Below are 23,723 nucleotides of genomic sequence, written 5' to 3'. Positions count from 1 at the left end.
CGGTGAATGCGACCAAAATTTATTAAAAATTAAAAACCCGAAGGAAATCGATTAACGTGCAGCACGATTGTTTCGACCGTGTAAGAGGAGGCTTCGTCTGTGTGTACTTACTTATTTATTTACTTACTTACACACACATACATACACACGCATAGTTCTCTTTAGGAAATTAAAAAAAAAAAAAGAAAAAAAAGGAAGAAGAGAAAAGAAAAGAAAAGAAAAGAAAAGAAAAGAAAAGGGGAAGAAAGAAACTTAAAAAAAACAACAAGCACCCTTCGCGCGTCGAGCATTACCGATAAAATAAAATGCTATTGAACATTAACATGCTCTGCACTCTACCACCGATCCATACATGCCGTCAAAAATATGAATGAATGAATGAGAGAAAGAAAAATGAATGGAACGAAGGAAAAAAAGAAAGAAAAAGAAAAGAAAAGAACGGAAAAGGAACGGGGAGATCTCAAGATCGATTTTACTTCTCAGAATTTTTCTATACGCTCAAAAGATTATAATAATAATAATAATAATAATAATAATAATAATAATAATAATAATAATAATAATAATAATAATAGTAATAATAGTAATAATAATAATAACAACATTAATTAATTAATAATAAAAATAATAATAATAATATATATGATATTAAATAATACGAATTTTACGAGAAAAATTTGTCGATCGATCGAACTCCGTGCGCGTGTGTATATCCATGTGTATGTGTGTGAGTAAAAAGAAAAAAAGAAAGAGAGAGAGAGAGAGATGAGCGATAGTAATGAAAAGTATGCGTCGTATTTGTATAATATTAAGAATGAATTATAAATTAATGAAATGCGAACTATATAAATAATGTTATGTGTGTATGATCGATAAAACGACTAAACGATAGAGTGTTTCTTGATAGAAATTTCAAGTTTTCAGTGCCCCTTTACGGAGTGCACTACGCCCGCTTGTACCAAAGTAGAGCGTTACCAAAAATTGAGCAAGAAAAGAGGAAGAAAGAGAAGTAGATAGATAGATAGATAATCAGAGAGAGATAGAGAGAGAGAGAGAAAGAGAGAAAGAGATGATAAGTTATAAAAAAAAATAATCTCGTTGGTTGAAAGATATGCTAAACTTTTTACGATCGATCGGGTTTAGTATGTAAGAACGTATGTATGTATGTACTAGCGAAACATTGATAACAGATGAGAAAAAGAGAGAGAGAGAGAGAGAGAGAAAATTGAATGGTCGTCCTCCATGTTGCAAATGTTCCTCTCAAGTGAAAAAAATTTTGAGAGAAATTCATTACTTTTCAATGATAAGAGAAGAATATTCGTTAGGGCTAATATAAGAGAATACGCGTTTGGTGTTCCGCAAAGCTAAAGATGGTTTACGTAAAACACGTACGTGTATTTCACTCACTCGGTGGTTGCTTTTGCTTTTAGTAAAAGAAAATGGCGAAAAAAATAAAAAAAATAAAAAAAAGGAGAATGAAGAGGGGAGAAAAGAAAAGAAAGAGAAAGAAAGAAAGAAAGGCATAACGAAAGGAAGAGAAATGAAAACGTTTATCGCGTTAAATGTTGTTAGATTATATGCATAAAGATAACAGGAAACAAAAAAACAAACAGAACAAAAAAAACAAACAGAAAATATTATAAATGTTACACCGTTGTATGTAATTATTATATAAGAGATAACAAAGAAAAAGAGAGGAGGAAAGGAAGGAAAGAAAGAAAGAAAGAAAGAAAGAAAGAAAGAAAGGGACAAAAAAGGACGAAAAAGAAGGGAAGAGGAAAAGAATTAAAAAAAAAACAAAAGCAAAAACAAAAAAATACAAAAAACAAAAATAAATATAAAAAAAACAAAAAAGGAATAAAGAAACAAAATAAAAAAACATACACACACACAACACACATACAAAAATGAAGCTAATGTATAAGAGAGAATTAATGTAGTTAAAAAATAAAGGAATGATGATCGATACCGATGATTATTAATGACGTTAATCTATCGATTTTTTCTTTTACATTATCCCTCTCCTTAACTATCTCTATCTGAGTTAAGCACTTATATGTAAGTATCTTCTTGCTTTTCCCTCTTTTTTTTATCCAGCACCGTTTCACGTTTTTCACCCTTTTCGTCAAAGGGGTCTAGCTTCAACGGAGTAGATACAGAAAAGAAAAGTGGTCTTTACCAACTTCCGTTCCACCTACTTTTCTCTTCAACGACGTTGTCCAACGTCGTGAAATGTGAAAGAAAGTCGAGAGACGTCGAGAGTCGCCATCTTCCTTCTTTCTTTTTATTTTCTTTTTTTTTTTTCTTTTCTGCATCCTTTTTCTTTTCCTTTCTTTTCTCTTCTCTTTTCTTCTCTTCTCTTCTCTTTTTTTTTCTTTTCCTTTTCCTTTCCTTTTTCATTCTATTTTTCTCTCTTTTTTCCTCAGATTTTTTTCCTTATCTACCTACCTACCCTTATCTACGTGCATCTCAGGGAAAGCTCGATATTACAAAATCTCGTGTTCCTATGTAGGATATACACATCTCGCACCTGCACCTTACAACTTTAATTTGCTACTACTTCTCTATCTACTAGTTCTTGCTCTTTCTCTTTCTCTCTTTCTCTATCTCTATCTCTATCTCTCTCTCGTTTTCCTAGTTCTTCACGACCTTTAAACCCCCTATCCTTCTCCTCGCCCTCACAATCCCAACCTATCCACCAACCCATATCCTCCATTTCTTCTTCTCCTCTTCTCTTCTTCACCATCCCCTTTTTCTACTCTTACTATATCCAATGGAACGATTTCAATATCTTCGAACTGGATTCTCTCAGTTGAATATTTTCTGAGAAAAGTCAACTCTCAGCATGGTTTTACATCGACGAGACATCAAGATTCCTTGAGATCTCAAAACAACCAGCAAGTATTTCTAACAGAATTGATTAAAAATATTCATGATCGAACTATAAATGTATATATGTATGTATATATATATATATATATATTATTGCAAAAATATTCCGTTCGAAATGACTTCAATATTTATTTTTGTCGTTATTCGCTTGAGTCATTTTTTTATGAAAGTTCTTTTATAAAATATTCAACAATTACATTTTCAACAATTACATTTTATATAGATATTTATTTTATTCTTTTATCTATATATTTATCTTTCTTCGATTATATATGTTCGATCTATCTCTTTAAAACTCGACGAGTTATAGTCTAGTATAGATCGAGTTTAAAATCAAACAAATAACAAAAGTTATATCGTAAAGGAGGAGATACGATCGAGTAATCGAATATCTAAAGCAATTTTCGAAATCGATTCCCTAAACGAAAACTCATGTTTGCTTGGAAAAAAGGATGATCGACGTAATGAAAAAAAAAAAAAAAATAGGAAAACATACGAAGAGAATCCACACGTTTTTTCTCTCTCGTTACATAAATTTACATACGTGTTATAAAACAAAGTGATTCCTTGATTCCTCGAAATGATGCGAAGATCAAACGCGTAATTTGATTTTTCTTTTTTTTTTTGCTTTTGTAACATCAAAAAATAAAAAAATGCAAAAAATAAATTAAACTCTCGCACTCCAACTCTGATGTCATTTCTGTTTTCGTTTTAAACGAAATCGTTCGTTACAATTCTATCTTCTTCTCCCAATTTTTTTCTTCTTTTCTTTTCAACGAACGAAAACAACCGAGGATGATTCATGCAATGGCCGATCAAAAGACAGACAGAGCAGAGAGAAAAAGTTTCTTTATTCTTTCAAATTTCTAATAGATGTTAAACTTTACATAAAAGGATTTTAAGAAACGAAATTAACTTATTATAATACCTATAAGCTGTTTACTATTAGTGTAAATAAATAAATGAGTAAACGAATAAAATATTTCACTCTTTTGATATTAAAAAAGTTTTAATATTTCGAACAGGTTTGTTAAGAAAAATGTCGATGGAAGTTTTCTCTCTCTTTCTCTTTTGAATTCAAAGAAAAAATGCTACTTCGTTAACGAAACTCTTTCTCTCTCTTTCTCTCTCTTCTTCTCTCTACGCGAAAGCATTAAAAATCAACGAATTACAAGGACTTTTATGCTTTTTATAAGAAACTAACTCGTAGTTCATATTTACAATTTCGTTGCACTGCTTTAATAAATTCAGTTCGCCGTTGGAAAATAAAATTTTCTTGGAAATAAAAAAGAAAGAGAGAACATTCTCTCTCTCTTTCTCTCTCTCTCTCTCTCTCTCTCTCTCTCTCTCTCTCTCTCTCTCTCTCTCTCTCTCTCTCTCTTATAAATGCAGCGACCCGATGATTTATCCTAGTGAACCTGTGACGGTACGTGAATCAGAACGATCGAATCGAAAATGAGCGAACGTAATTCACTCGTTCGTTCTGCGTCCCAACGAAGTCGAATCTTGGAAATCGTAAAGTTTGACATGGATTTTTTCATTTTTTTCTTATTTCTTTATTTTTCCTTTTTTTTTGTAATTTTTCTATATTTTTTTTTTTTTCTTTTGATACCTTGCCGACATAGCAAATTTATCGTACTTTTTGAAACTTATTTCAAACGATACATGAATGATTTAAAAAATATATATATATATATTAATCAAAATGATTTAATGTTTTGTTAATGTCATCTGTGTAATCTGTATTATTAATAAAATTATTATTATATACATATATGTATATACTTATAAATATAAACCGTATCTTATTGTTGTATCATCGATAGTAATACCAATTATTATATGTTTTTAATATTGATAAGATACATTTATTAGTTCAATAGATGAATATTGATGTTTCTAAGTATCTAAGTACGATGCACCAGTAAAAGAATATATGTATGTATATATATATAATAAACGTTTTAATGGACGTACATGTGTATACATAGCAAATGTTGAATTCTCAGGAAGGGCTGTTTAATATTAATATAATTTGCATATTTACGAGAGAATCTTAAAATAGTTTATTATCTGAGACAAAATATGATGAGATCGTCGATCGTAAAGCGTCGTATATAAGTAAAATTTGTGCAAAAAGATTTCTCGCATCTGGTTTTTAAATTTTACATGTAGGCGCATGTTATAGCTATCCGTGTAGTTGTAAAATTGAATTTCGTGAAAAGAGATAAGACGATATAAAACAGGAAAAGCTTATAAGACAAAAGAAAAAAATTGATTTTTTAATGTACCAACGTAGGTAAACGCGAATAACGATATTAATGAAGTAACAATTATGGAAAATCTCATGAATATAATTTACATTCTCGTTATGTGCGGTCTAATAAAAAAAAATGTTCAATTCGTAGAATTATGATCGATTATGTTGATAATGTTCTTTGAAAGAGAAAATAAATCTCGTGCGTTAATAAAAAAACCGATGTATATTTTTCATAGATTATAGCTAATTGATAAGCTCAAGAAATATGATGATATATCGGAATGTAACTGAATCTTTTCTTCTTTGCGGACACCTGTTAGAAAAAATACAAATAAAAATAAAAAGAAAAAACAACAACGGAGAAAACAGAAAAAGAGAAAATAACGAGTGTTTATATCAACGTGACATTGAACAACAATTACATAGGTATCGTGTAAAAATGAAAGAGGAAACACATTTTCAGGTTTTACGTTTTAAATATACGGCAGATAGTAGTAAGCTTAATGCATTAGACGAAGAGAAGAGTTCATCCAGGATATACTGTGTGTGTAAGAAAGAGCGAGATAGAGAGAGGGAGAGAAAGAGGGGGAGAGAGAGAGAGGGAGGGAGAGAGAGAGAGAGAGAGAGAGTTTGAAACTCTAACGACACAGGTTAGTGACAATTTACAAAAGTACCTAAGTTTTAATGACCAACGCAAACAGTTCCGACGGACGGCCACGTTCAATGAACGCGAGTCGAACACAGAATTTTTAACGAAGTTACGTGAATATATTATAAACGAAACAACATATACATACGTATACTCTTACAATATATACATACGTAATCGTACTTACATAGATTCAAGTAAAGGTATGTATGTACTGGAACATATATAGTGTACCTATATGGTGGGCACGAGAGGTAGGTATTAAACGTCGAGAGAAAGAGAGAGAGAAGGTACTTGAAATGTTCGCGAATGGTAGACAAGTTTTCACTTAAACGTGTAGCCCTGAAGACGGTCGACCGTAGAATGAAACGCTCAAGGCAAACGACAAGTCCATGAATCAAAACAACACACGATATACATATACACACGTATGTATATATGTATATATATATATATATATATATATATATATTGTTAATTTCGTTGTTAATTTCGTTTATACCATTCAAAACAAATCTTACCTTGTATACGTACGTACGTACGTACGAATATAAAACAATCTTTTATGTTTATATTTCTTTTCTTAATATTAAAGACCGCTCGAAAAACAAATTGAAAATTTGAATAGGTATTTAATACGTAAATCCAAATTTTGAACGTTATATTAATCGATAGATTTTTTATGACGATGATTATGATATTAATATTTTTAAATACGAAGGAGGATAAAAAGAGAAAATAATAAAGTCCAATGTTGATATCTCGTGCGAGATAAAGCAAAATTGAAGCTATTAGAAATCAGGATAATTAATTAATCAAACTCAGTGAGTACCCTGCACTTAGTAGGGTTTTCCTAATTCGAAACCTGTGACCGCAGTCAAGCATCCTAAGCCGATATCAACGACGAAGATAGTTAATCTTTCATCAATTCCCAAGTGAGGTAAGAACCGTGAGGAGTAAGTAGTATCTATCTTCCATTAAGAACTTAGAAAATAGATTAGGAAAAGAAGAATTATTTCTTTCTTACTTATTTGGTAGGAGCGAACGTTTAAGGAAAGAAAAAAAAATGGACGAAATTAATCTTCTAAACTAAAATGCTTTAAACTTAAATACTAAATGGCATATAATTAACTTGAAAAATATTCCAATGAAATCTTGATAAGTTTATGTTTATGTTTTATCCGTATACATCGACGTATACGTCTCGTAAATATAAAGTCTTCTTTAAGTTAAAATTTTTTAATAGTAAATTAAATCGCACGTTAGATCGATAATTGATAGGTTCCCTTTTATACTCTCTCATTATTTGAAAGGACAGTAATGAGCGAAATTTGTATATATTTCGTTGATTTTTGAAAATCATATACACGTGTATATGTGTATATATATATATACACACACACACACACATATATATATATATTTCCTAGGTTATATATAATTCCTAGGTTAATCAATTCCATCAACGCGATCGTAATTATGTAAATGATGAGAAACTTTAGATGGACCGCAGGTGTCTATCGAAAAGATTTAGATTTTGGATGTAGGTACTTACTTACCTACTGCCTACTCATTTCTTCCTTTTTTTTTTTATTTCTTTTTTTTTTTCTTTTTTATGTTCATACGATCGCACAGATTTCTTGATCTTTTTCGACGAAGTTAAGTAGACTTTATTTTTTCGTCATAAAAAAGAAAAAAGAAAGAATACGTGTCAGATCCCTCGAGGAAAAAAAAAGAAGAAGCATTTATCTTTTACTATTAGTAATTCGTAAGGAGTACGGTTTTACTATACTAAAGGACACGAGAAATAATTAGGTACGTTATCATCATTAATATCGCTTATTAAACGCCATCATTATTAATTATTCGTACGAAAACAAACGCGAGAGAGATTAGCTCTTCTAACATAAGTCTCTATTAAATATGAAATTAAAATGGTTCGCACGATTGTCTTCTCTCTCTTTCTCTCTCGGTATTTCACTCATATATTTCATAAATTGTACAGACTTAACGAGAATGTATTTTAAAATTAAAGCTTATAAAACTCTTAATAATATTATCTCATATTATGTAAAATTGATACTCTTATCTGTTTTATTAAATCGTTTCATTCCCTCATCATTAAATATGTTTATAAAATTTAATAAATATATATATATATATATTCGACATAAATTTTTCAATAAGAAACTTCCAAGAAATATTTAATTCGTTTTACGATAAATTTGTAATCCTTCGATATTAATCGTATTATCAAATGAATGGCATTTATTCAATTGAACGTTACTTATTTATAATAAATATCGATAAACGATTCGATATTAAAAATAATAAAAAATGTATTATTAAAGATGTAAGAATATATTTAATGATTAAAATCATTATCATCTATTGACCGAGGGTGAAACTGTAGAACGTTTCGCAGGAGACATTGATTATTAATTTATCTTTGAAAAGATTTATTCAAAAATATAGATTATATTAAGGGATAATAACTATGTATATATAAAATATTATAAAAAAAAAGGATTATACATACAAGATTTCGACCTCGATCAGATCATTGTGTCGTTATTAATGTGTCTCGTTAATGATTCTCTTTTTTTGTTCATTTCACGTCTTACCCCGCTGACCTTCTCTCTCGTCGACCTTTCGTATAATTAACGGACGTCAAATTTCCTAAAGGAACACGCCACGCAGTCTCGTGCGATCAATTTCTTAATGCGCAAGGGAAAAACTCGGCGATTACTTAATTGAGGGTAATAAAAGTTTACTTTATCGTTGTTGTTATTGTTATTATTATTATTATTATCATTTTTATCCGGACTTGTTATCTCTATACGAACATTCGGACATCTTTTATCTCTTTAATCTTATTAAATTAATCATATTATAATTATAAAAAAAATTACTCGTGCGTATACACGGATGATATTTTTTTTCTTGTTTTATACTATAATCATTTTTATCAAATTTTCGGTCGATTAAAAAATTTTATATATATATATATATATATAATTCGAAATATGTATTGTACATATTGGAATAAATCGAATGCTCGAAGTAATTAGAAATACATAAATATCGTTAATCGAGTGTTACAATACGTCGGACAACGTTTCGATTTCCTTTGATTAATTACGACAGAGTGACTGGAAAATTTTACCCGAGTCCGACAATGACGATGAAATGCTTTGTTCCGAGTTGGATTAAATCTCTCTTTGAAAAATGATTCGTCGCTTAATCAAGTTAAAGGAGTGATCTATTTGATCGAACAGGGAGAAAAGAAAAGGAAAAGAAAAAAAGGAAAGAAAATAATATACAGCTATAATCATCACTAAACGTCTTACGAACATTTTTACACCTTTTAAACGACTTTAAGAAATCGTGAAAGATTTACATTAATTTCAAGTTATTTTAAATAATGCAGTTTTAATGATACTAGTTTCTCCGAAATAGAACACGCGAGGGAAGAAAGATAAAAATAGAAAAAAGATACGAAATAAAAAGAAAAAAAAAAAAGGAAAGAAAGAAACGTTATAAACACGAGACCCAACAATTTTTTCGATTATCTACTACTATTCATAAAAATATAAAAATCGTGCGCGAACGGGAAAATAATTCTTTTGACGGGAGATATTCGACGATTAAAAATAAATATATTTATTTATAATAGCCTCGAAGGAAAAAAAGTCAGAATTTTCAATGAAGCAAAGTGGACCATTTGTTCGCAGGTTCGATCGTTAATTTATGCAGCATTGATTTATTTCGCCTTGGTTCCTTCCCATCGAATATATATATATATAATGTTGAAAAGTATTTATAAAAAAAAAAGAAAGAGAGGAAAAAATTGATGACTCGTTCGAGGAAAAAGGGGATATTTACTTTACGACTATAGGAAAGATTTCGAAAATGTTAATTATATCTTTGCTTTACATTACAGAAAAGAAGGAGGAAGGATTTCGTATAGACCAAAAAAGATATATATATATAAAAAAGAAAGAAAGAAGGAAAGAAAACTTTCTTGAGATGTTTGTAGATATCGAAGATTTCTCAGTAGCAAAAGAAGATCAGCGAAGCAGATCTAATTCGAAATTGATCGAGTCGATCCGATCGTTTCCCATCGAAATAGGCATCAAAGCGTAGACGCTCACGTGAAATTCCAAATCGAATCATACGGCCTATGCTCAACTCGAACTCTGTTCTGTTTCAACATGTATATATATATATATATATATATATATATATATATATTCACATATATATATATTATATGTATATGTGTGTATGTATATATATATATATATATAGGACGATTCATTCGGACCTGATACAAGCAAAAAGGCCTTTGTCCATCGACATGTTAGGGATCAAAGAGTATATGCACATTGGCAAGCCTGTTCAACTCTTATTCGAAAGGATTGCATGCAAGTAGTGCTTCGATCGTATAAAAGAGACAAGAGAGAACAAAAAAAGAAAGAAAGAGAGAGAAAAGAGAGAAAGACAGAGAGAGAGAGAGAGAGAAAGATAACAAATTCTATTATCGGCCGATCGTCGTCGTGACAATACTACGAAAACAATTTAAAAGAAGAAAACAAAGAAATTACGTAATTACATGGAATACATATGACATATTATTATATATTGATATTTTGTCAATGATGATGAACGATATACGAGCTGTAGATATTAATGTGACATCAAATATTAAATACCTTCTATAAAATGTGAAAGATTATCTGTAATTAAAAAAAAATAAAAAAATAAAAAAATATATAATATATATAATAAAAAAAAAAAAAAAGAAAAAATGGACAAAAAGAGAAGGAGTTGATATAACGTAAAGAACAAAAGATAAAAAACAGAAAACTAGATGGAAAGAGAGGGCAATCCTCCGCTCCCTCTCTAACCCTCCCTCCTCCCTTGTTCACGCACCCATACATATACTCCTCACATCATCATGAGCACTTCTACATTGACAATTAATCGATGTATTCACACAGAGGTAGCTCAATAAATATAAAGACAGGAGTGGTGGCCTGGCAGACTATTAGTCTTTCTCTCGATCTCCTGACCGGTTCGCACACTCTCCATGTGTCTCTTCGAAAGGGATCGTAAATTCGTGCGATTTAATCGGCATATCGCGGTCCTTGCTGACTAAGTTCGACACACGTGCTTTGTGAACCTGCTTCAACCACTACTGCTTTTCTCGTCTCATTTTTCTTTTCTTTTCTTTTCTTTTTTTTTCTTTTTTTATTTGTACCTTTTCTCGTTGCCTCTTTTTTTATCCGTTGTTCTTCCTTTTTCTCTTCTTCTTTTTCTTCTCATTTGTATATTTATATATATATATATTTTTTTTCTTTTTTTAACGTGAGAAAACTGAACCATCAAGAACACCAATATGCATTCGAGATTGGGACAAAATTTTTGCCGGTCTACCATGCAATTTGCTGTACTTTTTTTCCTTCTGATGTCCTTCGACAAGGTTCAAGCTAATTGCACGGGAAAGAAGATACTACGTAAGTAAACGATTACACACACACACACACATGTATATATAGACATCATACGTATATATTTGTGGTTTATGTCCGTGGTTTCTTTGATCGATACCAATTAAATTATCATTTGAAAAAATAATGGGACTAGCTTTACGTAAAGAGATTAAAAGTTTTAAATATTAATTAAAGAAACATATTTACTTTGCCGACGTTGTTCTAACATATACTTGCTTGGTCGGACGATAGAAATAATAGTACTGGATTATAGGGTGTTATTAAATTACGATAACATCATGTTCGATTAATCTTATCGATCGAAAACATATTTCCATGATTAAGAATACTTCGATCATTCGAAAAATATCTCCAAAGGAATACTCCCATAGGAGTATTAACTATTCCTCTTTTACAAAAAATTACAAATCAAAAATGAAAGAAAAAGGGGAAAAAAGAAGGAAAAAATAATGAAAAGAAATAAAAATAAAGAAATGAATCAAATTAATTCCAAAATGATTGTCAACATATTTCTCAATGTTTGCGAAAAAAAGAAGGAGATTGAGAAAAGAAGATGATAAAGAAAAAGACAGCAAGATAAAATAATAATAATAATTAAATAATAACAATAAAAAAAAAAGCATAGAGTAAGAAAAGACTGAAATAAACGAGAATGAGTCGAGCTTCGTAGTGGTATAATCAAATGCGCACGCTTTGTAGAAATGATCATTTTCGTCTTGGATTAAAATCGCCCTTAATTAAATGGGAGCATGGTGATGACACGACGAGCAATGGGTAAGGCATGCTTTGTTTTCCTTTCGTCGATTAATAACCACCTGTTCTAAACGTCCACCTACGTACGTTCATATACACATACATATGGACATCAATAAACACATCCAAACAAACATATATCCACATATATCTAGATATATATATATATATATATATATATATATATATATATATATAATATGTATAGAAAGAGAGAGAAATATAGGTATATATAAAGTAAACGACTATTCGCTACAGCCTCACTTTTCTTTCTCTCGTCCGACAGAAGAACGTATAAATCAAATTAATGCACTCGTTATGTTCCCGTCGTAACGACTGTCTGAAACGTCACTATCTTTTTTCTTAGCGGAAATGAGAAGGGCTTGGCCAATGGGTATATAACAGCAGGATTCGATTCTCTCTTCGATCCATCGCTTTACACATATACTAGGTATTAGTGTTTCATCCCGTTTATCGTGGATCACACTTAAATGGACTGCGTGTGACGAGGGTCCGGTATTGACTATAAAGCGACGACGAGTTTTGCATTCGATTTTACGTTATTCAAAGTTTATCCTCTCTCTCTCTCTCTCTCTCTCTCTCTCTCTCTCTCTCTCTCTCTCCCCCCCCCCCCTTTTTCTCTCTCTCTCATTCCTTTCTCCCCTCCTTGTTCCACGAGGATTGACTCGTATTGATTGTTAGTTGGATCGATAACTCGGCATTGATTTCATAACATACGTTTCTCGTATACGTACATCATACTACATATAACATGTGTAGATACGTATGTATGTATGTATGTATATATGTATGTCGTAGTTAATTAATAACGTGGTAAAATCAATGGAAATTTTCTTTCTTTCTTTCGTTCGTTCTTTACTCTTTATGAATTGATTACCTATTCTCCCTTTGCCTCTCTCTCTCTCTCTCTCTCTTTCTGTCTATCTGTGTTTTCCTCTCGAAATTGACATTTTTGAAAAATCGAGGTATTGGGCTTTTATAATTAACAAATTGACTTATTTAGGAAATTGAATTAGCAAAATTGTCATTTCTTGTTTGCGACCGTCAATATCGAACGAAAGATAACACGATAATGAATATTTCGAGTTGGTGATTCCATTGTGAATGATTTTTTATTGAAATATATGTTCGTTTTTATTTTTTATTTTTGTTTCTTTGTTTTTTTTTTTTTACTTTCTAATACACTACGATGCTCTCACGATATAAAAGAAAGGACAATTTATTCGGCGTCCTAATAAATGATGGTCAACGAATTTGCGTAAATAGAATCAACGTTAACTATCTCGAAATAGTTCGAAATAGAATGTAGCTATAGATAACGTTTTGTTAATTAATTTATATTCGATATAGATATACAATAGATCTTCACTGTCGTATCATAGAGAGAAAGAGAGAGAGAAAGAGAGAGATGTCGAGTCAGAATATCGATTCGAGGTGTAAATTTAACTCGGGAGCGAAGCATCGCGAGTACTTTCGATCGGTGAAAACGAAAATTATTCAAACGTTTCTCGTCGGTCTGGTTCGTAAAATAGAACGTAACACGTATAACCAGGGATTTGTGTAAATAAATAAAAACTTTCAAAAACTATTGATAATGATCGACGATAGAAAAATAAAATACAAATGGTCGATTAATGCTTAAGCCCCGTACGAAATTATTTAAGAATATTAATAATTGAAGGAACGAAAGGAATTCATATAATTTAATGGAATAATGGAACACGAACGAAAAAAGAATAAAAGGACAAAAAAGCAAGGAAACAAAAATTAACAAAAAACGCATTTCGTATAGAAATAAATGACTTTCCCTTTCTAAACGATTCCCATTCGTTATGCGAACATTTTCGATATCTAACACGCGCTTCATGCACGAATAACGACATGAATGTCCTTTTAGAAAGAATTGAATTGAATGCAAGCAACGTATCGCCCGGAAAATTTATAATCGTGGTAACTACCGAAAATCCAATTACCCGTCAAGGTTTATGTCGGCGAAATATCTATGTATAGGTATATATCTATGTATGTATATATCGGAAAATTTCATCGTCCGTGGGCAAACTCATATGGGACGTATGTATATATATACATCGAACTGACGTCGTAAATACCCCTACGTAGGAAATACCGTAGGATAACCGCACCATTATCGAAACCTTTTCGAAAATTCTGATATTTTGAAATTAACAACCTGGATTAAAAGGCGGCCATTAAGCGAAATTTATGTACATATATATATGAAAAAAAAAAATGAGAAAAAAAAAGCAAGAAAAAAGTAATTTTAAATCAAAGTGTATTACTTTAAATTTACTATTATTGTTATTATTATTATTATTATATTATATCATATTATAGGAATGAACAGAAATTTAATATATCCTTGCTAGCATTGATTCGATTGATTTGTTTGAAATCGATAAAAGAAGGAAATTATGATGAGACTAATTGTAAAAAAAGATCAATCGCCATTGTAAATGGTAACAGTATTTGATACTCTTATGATTGAGAAAGTAAAAGAGAATGAATCTTCTTCGTAGAATGGAAAGGAGAGTACGATTAAACTGGATCTTGAAAAAAGTTTTCGAGGAAAGTAGAACAATCTGTAAAGAAGAAGAAGGATGAAAGAAGGAAGGAAGGTAGGAAGGAAGGAAGGAAGGAAGGAAGGAAGGAAAAAAAATGAAGTAGTACAGAATAGAATATGAAGGTGAGAGAAAAAAAGAGAAAGAGAGAGAGAGAGAGAAAAAGATGTATATCTCGAGATAACACCTAAGGCAAAAGTGAAATTAAATAATATCACGCCACCGTAGTATCCTTCCTAACCCAAGATAAAAATTGCAAAGAAATGTAGATCGATATATCGAAGTATTTATTATATTGAATAATACCATAAATTATACCGTGAAGTAACGTAATATTAAATAAAATTCAACGATATTTATTTTTTATCCGATATATAAGAAATTTTCTTCGTAATGATTTATCAAGGAAAGCAAAAAAGATATCCTACTAAATTTATCTTATCATGGCATATTCTTTTCTTATCATAAGACGTGATTCGATATAATCACATCGACTTTCAAAATCAACGTGTAATTATTTAAGGATACGATCGAACGCATCATTATATTTTCTGTTCTAATAATCTCCTGTCAATCTTAAAAAGGAAGATGTTTAAGAATAACTTTATCTTTCTCGTAATGATTAAAAAAATAAAAAAGGAAAAAAGAAAGAAAGAGACAGAACGAGAAGAAAAAGGAACAAACATAAAGAAAAAGAAAAAGAAAAACAATTGCGTGGTTGAAGACTAGGAGGTAAAAGAGTCGACGAAAATGTTGGATATCATTTTCGAAGTAACGAGGGAGAAAAGGTAAGGATAGAAAGTAAAGATTTTAACGAGGAGAACAAAGTAGGGAAACTTGTCTGTCCTTGCCACGTGGGTGGGTTCAAGTAAACGGACAAGTTTTAAAACCCTTAATCCTCGAATCCTGGGTACTACTCTATGAAAAGAAAAAGAGTAAACGAAAGAAAGAAAGAGAGAGAAAGGAGAGGGAGAGAGAGAGAGAGGGAGAGGGAGAAGAGAAACACGAAACGAGAGAAGAAGTAAAGTTTACAATGGTAGTGGTTGGTGCGGTTAAGCCTCTGTCAAAGCACCCTAGGATCACTTTAACGTTCACTCGTATGGCTTGTTAACCGTGTTTACATCGAATGTTAATACGCTGCTACGTCGTACTACGACAAGGACAATGACAACATAACAACAAGGACAACAAGGACGATAACGACGATAACTACACGCCTTCGTAGTTTCGAAGAAATTTCATCTGTGATTTTTTTCCCTTCTTTTGACCTATCCTATTATTTTCTATTTTTCTTATTGTTTCCGATCATCTTTATTGCGTCTATTCGCGTATTTGCTTTTTAAAGGTTCCGGTAGAATATCATGCGAAGAGAAACAGATTATACTGGACGAGCATAATCGTTTGAGGCAACTGGTGGCACTTGGACAAATTCACGGCCAACCTGGGGCGGCTAATATGATGGAAATGGTATGTATATATCTGTATAACGCGAAACAGAATAATGTGTTTATGGATATATTATGTATGTATACATATGTGCATTTATACTATGCACCTAATCTAATATGTTCAATTTGCATAATTTTGATATTATGCATTCTATGAAAAATTGTTGTACAATTGGAGCAGTTGCATCGTTACAAGAAAATTATTCATATATATATATGTGTGTGTGTGTGTGTGTGTGTATGTTTGTATGTACGTACGTATGTATGTATGTACACATACATACGTACACATATATATTTTCTACGCCAAAATCGAAAATAATACGAAACTTTACATACGAGAAGATTAATCGTGAATATATCTTATAGTTAATTACAAGAACCTTTTGTTGAATTTCACGAAAACTCGCTTCGTTTAACTTCAAGCTTAGGATTGAATATCTTGAAAGGTTTTAGTATGACGACGCTGCTTGCTTGGTAATATTTGTCAACACAAATAATCTTATGGGAACACATGTAACTTCGGTGTAGGCTAACTTTTCATACGACAACGAATAATTTAAAAGTTCTTCAAAGTATATGTTATACGTGTAAAAAAAATATATACATATATATACATACATGCGTGTTCGTTTGTATTTAGAGAAGAACATATAAACGTATTCTAATCGAGCTTAGCTTCTCAGAACGAATAGAGATAAGAAAAAGATTCAAAAAAAAAAAAAAAAAAAGAAAAAAAAGAAAAAAAAAATTTCTATAGAAACAAATTCTCTTACCATCGCTCGAAGATAAAACTTCAAGGAGATATCGACGCACGATAATATTTAACGTTAATAAGAATGATACAGCAAATTCTCTTTTCTTCCCCATTTTCTTGTTCTCTTGCAGCTTTGGGACGACGAATTGGCCGACGTTGCACAAAAATGGGCAGACAGTTGCGCCGAGACGCACGATAATTACAGAAACGTTCGTAAGTAATAATCGAATAATTGAGAAATCGATTTTGACGAAACTAACAAGAAAATAAAAAAAAAAAAAGAAAAAAGAAAAAGAAACGATTTATTATAACCCTATCATAAATAATAATAATAATATTAATATTAATATTAATAATAATAATGACGATAAAACAAAAGAGACGTTACATCATTAAATACGCATAAATAGGCAATAGCCGAAACGTCAAACGCTTATAGATAGTATACTATAACTATAGATACACATGTATGTAGTATTGCAAGACCTTAATGGCATTTCAATCGATCGATTTAGACGAAGGATGATTGATTTCTCAGGCAGATTCGCAGTGGGTCAGAACATAGCACGAACTTGGACTACCAGACCCCCGGGACCTTACGACAGCGAACCGAATTGGAGACGACAAATTTCGGGCTGGTTCAACGAGGTTCAACACTATCACACCGGTTACAGTAAGACTACGGGACACTACACGCAGGTTCCTATGTAGTACATAATTCTATGTTCTTCGTAATTCGACTTCTCGATGTTCCTCGTTAACCTAAATAATTTCCTTGTCGGTTAAAATGAAATTCACGAAAATTTACGTAACGATGTAATATTTGAGGACGATTCTCTTATCTCAAATAGAACGATAAAGAGAAAGACTTTGTTCGATGTTACTTCCTTCGTAGTCTACGCGTGAATGACGACTACACTGTTTATTAATGTTTCTAAAGACATGACCTAAAGACATGAACGTGACTTACGTACCTACTATTTACGCATGTACGTACGTATGTATGTATATATTTTGTAAACACAGTATATCTATCTCTTGTTATTTACCATTACTTTACTACATTAGTTTCCACGAATTTCATACAAGAAATATTGTTGATATTATTGATTCTTAACATTAATTACGACCGATCGCGAATTTGTTTTTTTCATAACTCGTATTTATACTCGTATATACGAGATACGCGTTAACGAATCTTGAAAAATAATATTTTATATAGAGCAATGATTACTTCGTAAGATTTTAATTTATATTAGAGAAATTAAAAAGTACTTCAACATTTTTATTTCTTTTTTTGTTATCTATCGTACGCAGTTAGTTTGGAGCGATACGTTTCTCATAGGCTGTGGATATTCGTTCTATTACGATCCAGCGAAAGGATATACTAAAAATTACGTTTGCAATTATGGACCGAGGTGAGTACAAAGATTCAGTAACGAACTCGAAAACAAATTTATTTTAACGGGAAAAAATAGATAAAACGAAAGAAGAGAGAAAGAGAGAGAGAGAGAGAAAGTATTGTAAATTAATAAATCAATAATTATTGATAAAATTATCTTATCTTTTAATTGAACGACTCGTTATCATTAACTTCGTTGAAAAATAAATTATTCTATACATCGTTAAGAAAGAAAAAAAAAAGAAAACAAAAAAAATACTTAACAATGTGTTAGAGAAATTCGATATTACTATTTTTTTATTTCCTTATTACTTATTCTTTTTTGATACGCGCGAGCACGAAAATATTATACCAAATATTATTCCAAATAAAAAAATCTCGAGAAAAATAAAAAAGTAATAATAATCGAAAAAAAAAAATCAATCGTTATCGTATAACGCGATAAGCTTATAACACGAGGATTATAAAATTAGTTGTATCATTATTGAAATCGTTCTAGCATTATCAATGTTAATCGTAAAATTTACTACTGCTTTGATTTTCCAGTGGAAACATCATTGGTTACCAACCCTATCAATCCGGACAACCTGCATGTAGTAATTACGGAATGATTTATTCAAATCGATATTCTGGTCTCTGCTGTAAGTACATGTAACTAGCTCGCTACAAAGAGATGCAATTAGGTTAATTAATCAACATACGGTATGCTAGTATAACTCGTTAATATCGACTTTTAAAAGATTGGAGAACCACTCTATTTTTTTTTTCTCTTTTCGTTGCTGATAAATAGCGTTTTTTATTATGGCTGATATATAATATGTGAGATAAAAAAAATGGGACAAAGAAGAAATAGATAGTTAAAATGTTTATCGCATACGTTTCGTTTGATAACACGTCGCAATTAATTCGACATATTGGAAATTATTTGTTGTTTCAAATAATATCACATCCCGTTTTTCTATGCAATTATTTATCTTTCTTTTTTTTTTTCTTTACTCATGTTTTTAATGCTCAATAATTTCTTTTATAAATTTTCCATAATTGCTCATAAATCAAGCGATTAAAATTTCTAACGTTTATAATTGTTATAAATACGGTTTATCTTTGTTCACAGCACGGGGGAATTATTATCACTTAGGCGCATTATGTGTCTACGGCTAAACGCATAAATGACCAAATGTTCATCAAAAACACGATCCTCGATTTTAATCGTATGCGAAATATGATTAAATTATATATTAATCACTTACTTGATATGCATTTGATAATGAAGAAACGCAACCCTAATCGTTAAATACGAACAAACTTGATGATAAAGACGGCTATATGAATAATCGAAATTCATTAGTAAATTAAAAAAAAGAAAAAAAAGAAAAAAAGAAAAGAAAAAAGAAGGAATAAGTTAAAAATACTTCAAACTACTGTTGTAAAAAGTATTTAAAATTTTAAGTAGGAACGTTCGAAGTAAGATTTAGATGTTAAAATTTTAGATATTTTTTAATGTTACTTTTTATCTATTCTAGTTCAATTTATCTAGTCCCGTTATTCGTATGTAGTCGATTTCTATGAATTATTTTATCGCGCGTATTATAGAGGGAAACAAAAATAACATATTGTTAAGAAAAAGATTAAAAAATTATTTGCGAAGTATAGTCAACGTATAGGACATATGTATACATATATCGTGTATGCATTATCCACTTATAAATTATAAATAAAATTGACTTACCTTAATATTGAAAATTACTTTACTGCGTTAGACGAAATCCCACGAGGATTCTAAAGTTTCGTAGAAGAGTGACACCTTCGATAATGGTTAACGATGATCGATGAACAAAACCAATAAATATATTAACGGCTTTTCTTCCTAAACAAAAATGGTGACGGAGTTTTTTTATAACATGATAGATTATATATGTGTGTATATATATACGCGCGCGCGCGTGTATGTGTATGTGTAACGTGTATATGTGTGTATATACACGTGTGTGTGTGTGTGTGTGGGTGGGTGTTTACTCGTGTATATGTATATGTATACGCGTGTGTGTGTGTCTCTCTCTCTCTATATATATATATGTGTGTATGTATGTATGAACTTATGTACGTACATATGAATTGCAAAAAATAAGCAATTTTAATTGAATGATTTCAAAAAAATAAAAAAAATATATATATTCAGAATTATTTCCATTTCTAATCTGAATAACTCTTACGATAATCTATTAGGTTATATTCTGCCATTTTGTCTTTTCAATATCGTACGATTATATTCGTATATACATACACACATACACACACACACACACACACACATATATATATGCACATCTTTATATTTTTATATATCAAGATATTTTCATAATTTACTGTGTATATACGTACTCGTACCCATGTATCAATGAACTAATATAAAAATTTGCGAAATTTTTAAGTATAACAATGTATTCACTTTCGGAAATATTCAAACGAAAAGAAGTAAAAAATTCAAGGTCAAAAAAAATGAACATCGTAACGGTCGTACTGGATAAGAATCTGAAAAGGACTTACAATTCGTTTACTGAGGAAGTTAAACTCGAAATTGTTGCACCAATTTGTTGTTCGACAAATCGTCGACGAAAACTTCACGAAATTGTCTTTAAAACTTGAATGAAAATATTTATAAAATGTAAAAAATGAATATTTCAAAACACGCACGCACGGTTAACGTTCCCGGCAACCGACGCAATGAAACGATCGTGGTGGCGCCTGTGTCGCTTCACGCTATTGGCTCGAATATTCTACGATACTCCTGATTGGTCCAACGCTCTATGCTGCTAAGAGCGCGAATTGCGACTTATATTTGAACGAATATATCCTTAAAAATATACAGAAGAAGCACAGTGCCCGTCACTTAAATAATTATTTATTCTTATTTTAAAATATATATGCACAACAGAGCTTAGATATTATTCACAATTAGGTTTTGATTTACAAGTATGTATAATCTTTACAATCCGCAATGAGGTAAATTCTAAATTATCAAAGATACGACCGAATGGCTCGTAAGAATTGCATTCACAAATTGTCTAACTATGATCGTTTTTTTTTTCTTTCTTTCTTTCTTTCTTTCTTTTTTTCCTTCCTTCTTTTCGATATAATGTACCATTAAGAATCTGATAATAAAATCACAGATCATAGAACGTCATACCACGAATCGATTTCGATATAATCGAGGATTTATGACGCTCAACGGGTAAAGACCTACAGATGATGATAATCGACCGTGCGTGTCGAATGGATATGAGGCGATCAATTATGTGGAAGCTGTTTTAATTATAATAGTTTATAATTTGCCATAAAATAGAATGCGTTTCAATGTTCAATCTTCGATTACTTTTTCTTTTTTCTTTTTCTTTTTTTTTTTTTGGTTTTTGGTTGCTTTTTCTTTTCTTTACTATTATTATTATTATTATTGTTGTTATTAATATTATTATTATTATTATTATTATTATTATTATTATTATTATTATTATTATTATTAATATTTATATAATTCCTCGGTATTACGTTAAATTCGTATTATTTCATAAAATAGATATAATCCTGTTTTAATTATATAGCTTTGTGCATTTTACGTAGCCATTGTCTTTACAATCTCAATATGTATATCATTGATCATATCCATCAGAACTTATGAGTCTGAGAAGAAAATGATCGTCATAGAACCGTTGTATTGTATCTTATTATTATTATTTCATTCTCTTCCTTTCTTTTTTCTATTTTATTTTATTTTATTATTATTATTTTTTTTTTTTCCATTAGGTTACGGTAGCTGATAATCAGTTTTTAGAACCCTTTCAACGACAATCTCACCTAAATGTTGTAGCCCTTTCAATAGAAGATTTCTTCCCATACTCATATAAGTTTAGTCGCTATATCAAAGCAAAAAGAGATTTTTTTTTTTCTGTAGATGCATACGATGATATAAATTTTCTATTACTTAATTAGGTATCGTTAGCAACATTAATAATATAATGATCAGACGAGACAGCGATAATGTGAGGTCGATAATAATAATGCCGATAATTATATTATCTGTAATAAGTGTATAAGTGAAGGTTCGCGATAAGAAAATGTTTTTAAGAGAAAGTGTGATTTATCAAAATAAAATAATATCGAGATTTAGCAAAATGTCGACGATGTATTCTCGAAAAAACATATATATATATATACACACACACATACATATATATATATATGCAGAGGGTTGAAACATATATGTATGTACATACATTGTTTTGCATATTACATAGCAACGTATGCGTATATGTACATTTTAAGCGATAAAGTTGAAGATGCTTTTGTAAATATAACCAGTCCATACCGTGTTTCGTTCTCTATTTTTGTTTTCCTCTTTCTTTCCTTTTTATTTCTTAATATTTCTTCTTTTTTTTTCGTTTCCTTTTTTAGCAATCTAATAATAATAATAATAAACAAGTGGTCAAACTCACTCGACTTGTACGAACGAACGGCGCCGAAAAATGTTTCAATTTTGGGCTCGAATCCCATTTCGCTCGTTACACATTTTCCTTACGTATGTATTTTCTCTAGTAGTCTCTCTCGATGATTAACTCTTTTACGTTACTTTCCTATTTACATTTATTCGAGGATATTCGCGCCAGCGAGAGAACGAGAGCCATGACGGTTCAATAATATTTAGATTCACGCACAGACGGAGGGAAAATATTATTTTGGACTTATTTTATTTCGATATACCGTCAAACAAACGCATTTTTCTGCATCGACATCCCGTTTCGATATCAGAATCCTTTCCTTTTTCTCTTTTACTACTGATTCAACGATAAGGATGATTGTTTCTGTTGTTTTTATTCCTTTTTTTTTTTGTTGTTGTGTCTTTCTTTCCACCTATCCTATCTTTTTTTTTTTTTTGTATATTGATACACACGAAAAAGCGATACACGATTGCGAGTAATAAAGTGAATTATCAATTTGTTTTGCCGTCTTCGATTTTGCGAGTTGAACTCTTAAAAATATCTTTCCCGTGTCTGCTTATACATATTCTTAAGTTTTATTAACATATTCGTAAATGAGATCTACGAAAGAGATTTTTTTTCTTTTTTTCTTTTTTCTTCCTTTTTTTTGTTTGTTTGTTTATTTGTTTGTTTGTTTTAATTCGAACGGATTCACCTAGTAGTTATTAATTTCTTACGAATAAGTAATTTGCGTTTTTGTTCTCTCTCTTTTTTTTTCTTCTTTTTTCTTTCTTTCTTTTTTTTATTTTTTTTTTTTTATAAAATACGAGATTAACTAAGAACGAATTAGTTTGATAATAGAAACGAATGCTTTTTAATTCTTTTCTTTTTCTTTTTTTTTTTTTTCGTATGGCGATAGTACAACAGTTGCGATTAAGTCTGACTCAGCAGCATTCGAGTCTTGGACAATTGAA

General features: G+C 30.6%; 1 protein-coding gene and 1 long non-coding RNA gene across 4 annotated transcripts; both read left to right on the top strand.

Annotated features, from left to right (window-relative positions):
• The first annotated feature begins 6,085 nt into the window (after positions 1–6,085).
• Positions 6,086–10,764, top strand: LOC127065190 (uncharacterized). Its single transcript, XR_007781966.1, has 3 exons — positions 6,086–6,741; positions 8,487–8,560; positions 9,745–10,764. It is a non-coding gene; the product is annotated as an uncharacterized LOC127065190 (long non-coding RNA).
• A 76-nt stretch (positions 10,765–10,840) lies between these two features.
• LOC127065179 (venom allergen 3-like) lies at positions 10,841–23,496 on the top strand. 3 transcript variants are annotated; one of them, XM_050997189.1, is made up of 8 exons: positions 10,862–10,962; positions 11,177–11,320; positions 16,016–16,137; positions 17,007–17,088; positions 17,414–17,574; positions 18,193–18,293; positions 18,824–18,918; positions 19,392–23,496. In XM_050997189.1, the coding sequence occupies exons 2-8, from the start codon at positions 11,203–11,205 to the stop codon at positions 19,436–19,438; spliced, it is 726 nt and encodes a 241-aa protein (XP_050853146.1). In that variant the 5' UTR covers positions 10,862–10,962; positions 11,177–11,202; the 3' UTR covers positions 19,439–23,496. The 3 variants fall into 3 exon arrangements, with proteins under 3 accessions (XP_050853144.1, XP_050853146.1, XP_050853147.1); XM_050997187.1 differs by having other exon boundaries at positions 10,841–11,320; XM_050997190.1 differs by lacking the exons at positions 10,862–10,962; positions 11,177–11,320 and adding an exon at positions 13,442–15,914.
• Positions 23,497–23,723: the final 227 nt, after the last annotated feature.

Source organism: Vespula vulgaris, chromosome 7, assembly GCF_905475345.1.
Source record: "Vespula vulgaris chromosome 7, iyVesVulg1.1, whole genome shotgun sequence".
Taxonomy (NCBI): Eukaryota; Metazoa; Arthropoda; class Insecta; order Hymenoptera; family Vespidae; genus Vespula; species Vespula vulgaris.
This window is presented reverse-complemented; position numbering and strand designations above follow the sequence as displayed.

Coding starts and splice junctions, on each gene's coding strand:
- LOC127065179 (XM_050997187.1), top strand. CDS start 11,203: ATGCATTCGAGATTGGGACAAAATTTTTGCCGGTCTACCATGCAATTT. Junction 17,575..18,192: donor CTACGGGACACTACACGCAG/GTTCCTATGTAG, acceptor TATCGTACGCAG/TTAGTTTGGAGCGATACGTT. Junction 18,919..19,391: donor TCGATATTCTGGTCTCTGCT/GTAAGTACATGT, acceptor CTTTGTTCACAG/CACGGGGGAATTATTATCAC.